Source organism: Suricata suricatta, chromosome 6 (assembly GCF_006229205.1).
Source record: "Suricata suricatta isolate VVHF042 chromosome 6, meerkat_22Aug2017_6uvM2_HiC, whole genome shotgun sequence".
Classification (NCBI taxonomy): Eukaryota; Metazoa; Chordata; class Mammalia; order Carnivora; family Herpestidae; genus Suricata; species Suricata suricatta.
The window spans coordinates 25,173,346-25,179,638 of NC_043705.1; the positions used below are offsets into that span (position 1 = coordinate 25,173,346).

General features: G+C 44.1%; 1 protein-coding gene across 1 annotated transcript in view; it reads right to left on the reverse strand.

Moving 5' to 3' along the window:
- C6H5orf15 (chromosome 6 C5orf15 homolog) overlaps positions 1-2,632 on the reverse strand; it is a 13,785-nt gene extending 11,153 nt beyond the window's left edge. Inside the window, exon 1 of the mRNA XM_029941907.1 lies at positions 2,454-2,632. Within this exon, the coding sequence (XP_029797767.1) occupies positions 2,454-2,589 (136 nt within the window). The 5' untranslated portion in view covers positions 2,590-2,632. The remainder of the gene's footprint in view (positions 1-2,453) is intronic.
- Positions 2,633-6,293: the final 3,661 nt, after the last annotated feature.

The following is a 6,293-nucleotide window of genomic DNA, read 5'->3' on the forward strand; positions in this document are numbered from 1 at the left end:
GGTAAATTGTTAGCAAAACTGTAGTATGATGCCATTTTTTTCAGTATGCACACTAATAAATGTTGGATGGATATATATGAAAGATTAACAGGAGTTGGGGTGCCTGGGTGGCTCAGTTGGTTAAGCATCTGACTTCAGTTCAGGTCATGATCTCTCAGTCTGGGAGTTAGAGCCCTGTGACAGGCTCTGTGCTGACAGCTCAGAGCCTGGAGCCTGCTTCAGATTCTGTGTCTCCCTCTCTCTCTGCCCCTCCCTTGCTCGTGCTCTGTCTCTCTCAAAAATAAACAAACAGTAAAAGAAAAGAAATACAATTGTTTAAATAGTAGTTGTTTTCTTAAATGATTAAATAACCAAAACAATTATGCTACATAAGTACTTCAGAAATAGGAATATCTGCATCGATCAGAGAAACCCTAGTTATATTTCAGTCATTATTAAAGGGCTTTGGGAAAATGGCCTCAGTTCTCCCCCCCAGACTTACAAATGCTTCTGGGACAGTGGATGCCCCACTCTCAGTGCTGCTGAGGAAACCTAAGGAAGTAACCACATCACCATATAGAGAAATGTACAGCTAGAAAGCCCATTGGCAAGTAAGAAAATGCTAACCCATTCGCAATGTTTTTCAACTGAAAATTCAAAAAAGATTTAAGGAAAAAAGCAGGACTGTGTCTTGGCCTGAAAGAAGAGACTACTAAATAAAAGAGTGCTTAAGCATTACAAATTGTTATTAATACAGGTGTTCCCCCTAAGTCTCAGGCCTTAGTTTACAGATTTCTCTATTTCTGGATAAAGGCTTCAATGTCTTCATTCATAATGTACCATTTCTAAGAAAAGAAATACTTAATCATGCAGCATTATTTAGAAACACCAAGATATGGGGGCTCCTGGGTGGCTCAGTCAGTTGAGCGTCTGACCCTTGATTTCAACTCAGGTCAAGATCCCAGGGTCATGAGATAGAGTCCTGCATCGAACTCTATGCTGAGCATGAAGCCTGATTCTCTCTCTCCCTCGTCCCCCCTGCCCCACTCATGTTCTCTCTCTCTAAAATAATCATAGCCAAGATATGGAAACAACCTAAATGTAAAAGATGAACAGTGGTATATATATATATATACCACGGAATATTGCTCAGACACACACACACACACACACACACTGAAATATGGCATCTGTCACAACATGGATGGACCTTGAAGTCATTATGCTAAGTAAGTCAGAAAAAAGGCAAATATCATATGTTTTCACTTATATGTGGAATCAGAAAAAAAAAATCAAAATAAAACAAACAAGGAAACAAACAAGCCATACTCATGGAAAGAGAAGAGACTGGTGGCTGCCAGGGAGAGGGTTGGAGGTGGATGAAATGGATGAAGAGCATCAAAAGGTACACTCTTCCAGTTACAAAACAAGTAAGTCATGAGGATGGAATACAAAGCACGGTGACTATAGTCAATGATACAGTAATGCATACTTGGAAGTTGCTAAGAGAGTAAATCCTAACAGCTCTCATTACAAGAAAAATAATTCTGTAACTCTGTAGGGTGAACGGTAGGGTTAGGTGAGGATCAGTTCCCAGTGCACGCAAATACTGAATCATTATGCTGTACACCTGAGACTAACATAATGTAATGTGCCCATCATACCTCAATAAAAAATTTTTTAATAAGATTTAATTTTAATAAAATTTTAACTTTAAATAAGAAATTTTTTTAATTTTTAAATGAAATAATCAAATCCTACGACTCTATTAAAAATGAAGCAGTCTTGCCCAGCTAACCCTCTTCCTCCTCCTCCTCCTCCTCAGCCCCTCAGGAGCCCAAAGCCCCAGTATTCTGGCTCTTCACCAAGCACCAGAACCTCCCAGATCTGAGAGATGATGGCGTTTCCCCCTCCACTTTTGCTCTCCGAAATATTCCATCACTTCAGTCTGGTCACTACCACCGTCCACCTCGGTCTCTACCGCCTATCCTACGCGTTCTGGAAAACTCCCACCCACTCCGTGGCCCTGCCAGACCGCTGGGCGCCTCCCCCCACCCTGGGAACCTCTCTAGTCCACCACACCTCCTAACCACGGCCATCTCCTCAGCATCTGTTCGCTCTGCCCCCTCAGAACTCCTCCCTTCAAGCAATTTTGGAGACCCCACCACCGCCACTCCCCGTGGCGACGCATTCTTCAAGACTCTGTGTCGACACCACCACTCCTCCCTCCACGCCCATCTCCATACTCTGCTCCCCGGATTCCCGCATCTCTCAACCCCGCATCTCGGGCCTCTCAGAGACCCCACCTCCTTAGACTCCTTCAGCCTCGTCTCCCTCCTCGGCGCCTAGCGACCCTGCCCTATCTAGACATCGCCATCTGCTCCGGACACTCGGTAGCGCCCTTTCCGTGGCCGGGCCTGTCTCTCCGCCCGCGCCGCCCGCCCGCGCCCGCCCTGCCGCCGCGCCCACGTTACCACTGGACAAGGTGGCGGACGCCAGCAGGAGCGCCAGGACCAGCGGCTGCGCCAACACTCCCGGGACCCGGAGGCCGGGAGAGTACCGCAGTTTCGTTTGCACGGTTCCCCTCATCCTCAAGACAGCGGCGGCCATAACCGACTCCGCCAGGAGCCTGCGCTGTTGCTAGGCTCTACGTCATGACATCAGACACTGCGTAAAGCACCACGGGCCGTAGGCAGTACGTCCCAACGTGATGACGTCGCAGCCCAAAGGGGGCGCTCCGGAAACCGGGTTAAGGAGGAAGGGTAGTAGAAGTTTCAGCAAAGGGCAGGCCCCACCCAAGCCTTTTTGGGGTTGAGGTTGTAAAGTGTAAGCTGGGAAAAGGTTCAGAGCGAGCTTCTCCCTGCTGGCCAGGTGATGGGATATTATATAGCTCATGAAAGTATTGTAAAACATTGAAGCGTTTTGTTTTAAGACTTTATCTTGGGGGCTCCTGGGTGGTTCAGTCGGTTAAGCCTCCGACTTCCAGTTGGATCATGATCTCAGAGTTCATGAGTTCCAGCCCCACATCTGCTGTCAGCAGAGCCCACTTTGGATCTGCCCTCTGTTTCTCTCTGCCCTACCCCCTCTGTCTGTCACAAAAATAAACTTTTTTTAAAAAAATTATTTTTAATCTCTACACCCAAAGTAGGGCTCAAACTCACAACCCTGAGATTAAGAATTGCATGTCTACAGCCAACCAGAAGCCCCTAAAACATTGCTGAAAGGAAGATCCAACTGGGTAATAGACTGGTCTGGAAAGGGAAGTAACTGCCTTCTCTCCCTCAAAGACAATGGAAACACAGATGTTCACAGTTGTCATATCTGGGTGGTGGAATTTATAGGTAAATGTTACTTTTTATCTTTCTCAATTATTTTTTCCTTCAACAAATACTTAGCACCCTTTCATATTTCAGTGTACAGCAGTTAATACAAACCACATACCTTTGTGGAGTTGATTTTCTTGTGAGGAAGAGGATAGTGTAAGATACACACTGTACAATGGGAGAGGTATTATGGAGAAAAAGCAGTAAAGTGGGATAGGAAGTAGGGTGCAAACAGCTTCCATGTTTCCTACAATGAGCTTCTGTTACTTTTTAAATTTAATCTTTAAAAACCCCAGCATGTGAAAATGCAGGTTTAGGAAGTTCCTTTATGGCCTTGGCACATGTTTTAGTCTGTATGTTCTGCCAATGTTTCTTAAATAAATGTCTGTAGGCTTAAAATCGTGGATGTTCCACTTGATTGATTTCCAGGAGAACACCGTGGCATGAAGCAAGACGTTTGTCGTACCCACAGCTTCAGCACTCTGATTTCCGAGATTCCCACAGAAGATTGCTGCTATCTTCCAGAGACAAAGCTGAGCTGCCCCCTAAAGAGAGAAGGGCCCCTGGTCTCCTGAATCTTACTTCCCTTAACAGTCATCCGGCCCCAGTGACAGCTCAGAAACACACAAACTCTGTGTTGTTAAGAAAACTAAGAAGTCATTCATGTCCATTTCCCTAAGCCCACCACAAGCCCAGCTAGACTGAATGGTGCCCTTATTCCAGGGATCCAGGATACAGTCTTCCCAGATTCCCTGGGAGCTTTCCCTTCTGTGAGTACAGAAACCATCACTCAGTTTAATGAATGAGCCTCTCGATTCTAGCTTCTGCTCACTGGGAGATTAAGGCACAGGCCTTTTTTTTTGTAATAAACACACCTTCAATCCTCTCTTCTTCGTTCCCTTTCTTCCTTTGTCCCCACACCAGTGTTTCAGTTCTCTTACTGGTGATATCATGAACCCAAGGCATTTGACACAATATCCTAACATGCTGCATACAGTAGGCAGATACTTAATATGTGAGGAGGGAAATATACCCTCAATATTCAGAGGGACCTTTGTACATTTCAAAATAAAGTACTGTACCTGGCACCTGACCAGATGTACCCAACAACCATTATGTGCCAAAGTATCAAGACGAATTCAAAAGTTCACTTTGAAACAGATACAGATCCTCATGAACCTGATGAAGACAGTATGACAGAAGCAAGAAAGTTTTGGGCAATCAGTTACACAAAGGGTTCAAGTAGATGTGATATTTGTTTGGCACGGTCACTTCCAAACATCCATAAGAAGGAACTCTACCTTGGGGCACCTGGCTGGTTGTGGCAAGAGCATGTGACTCTTGATCTTGGGGTCATAAGTTCGTGCCCCACACTGGGCATGGAGCCTACCTAAAAAAAAAAAAAAAGAAGAAAAAGAAAAAGAAAAAGAGAAAGGAATTCTGTCTAAAAACATATTATTGGGGTGCCTGGGTGGCTCAGTCAGTTGGGGTCCAACTTCAGCTCAGGTCATGGTCTTACTGTTCCCGAGTTCAAGCCCTGCAGCAAGCTCTGTGCTGACAGTTCAGAGCCTGGAACCTGTTTCAGATTCTGTCTCTCTCTCTCTCTCTGCCCCTCACCCACTCATACTGTCTCCTCTCTCAAAAATAAACATTAAAAAAAGTGTTATTACTGAATAGAAAAATGTTCACATATATTGAAGCTGGATAATGTAAGTATTTACTCTTCTACTTTGTGAATGTTTGAAATTGAAATTATATGTCTTAAATATTTCTTATTTCTTACAATATAAATCTATTACAGAATTCTAGAGCAAACCCCAATTATCCACACCTTTGTATGATCCCCTGCCCCTGACTGTGGGAGGGACTTGTAATATGATGGGCTGTCACCGCTGTGACTATGTCATTAAATAGTACAGGTGACTAAGAAGGGGAGATCTGGGCAGCTGTGGGGCTCAGTCAGTTGGCATTCGACTTTGGCTCAGGTCATGATCTCATGGTTTGTGAGTTTGAGCCCTGCATTTGGCACTGTGCTGACAGCTCAGAGCCTAGAGCCTTTTTCAGATTGTGTTTCCCTCTCTCTGCCCCTCCCCTCATCACAGTCTCTCTCTCCAAAATAAACATTAAAAAGAAAAAAAAAATTTTTAATAACAAATGGGAGATTTTCCTCAGACCTAGTACGGTAAGCCCTTAAAAGGTTTGGGGCAGTTATAAAATGCATAAGTCCTGGGGATATCATCATGTGCAGCATGGTAACTAGAGTTAATAATCCTGTGTATTGTATATTTGAAAGCTGCGAAGAGAATAGATCTTAAAAGTTCCTATCACAAGGAAAAAGACATTGTGTCATTGTATAACTGTGCAGTGACAGATGTCAACTAGCCTTATTGTCGTGATAATTTCACAATATATACAAATATGGAATCACTGTGATGTACATCTGAAACTAATATAATGTTTTATGTCAATTATGCCTCAATAAATACAATTAAAACTTTTTAAAGGGGGAAGTATAGCTAGGGCTCTTCCTGGAAGTGATTTCAACTGTGAGAGGGATCTGACAATAGGGAATTCTTCCATTCCGGCTGTGAAGACGAGAGAAGACCATCGGCAAGGCAGGCAGGCCAGCACGGAAACAGGGGCCATTATCCTACAACCGAGAGGAGGTGCATTCTGCCACAGCGATGTGAGTGTGGAAAGGGACCTCAACCTCCAGACGAGAACAGTCGGGCAGACATCCTAATTTCAGCAGTGTGAGAATTTTATGAGAGAACTCAGCTGTACCATGCTGGACTTCTGAACTAGAGACCTGTGAAACAAATACTGAGTGCTGTTCTAAGCAACTATATTTGGGTAATTTGTTAGGCAACAATAGAAAACTAAAAATCCCCCTCTGGTACACACACAACATACACACACACAGTGCTAAGACAGATGCCCAATGCCCTGTTTATTTACACTTTTATTAATATAATAAAGACAACAGAAGGA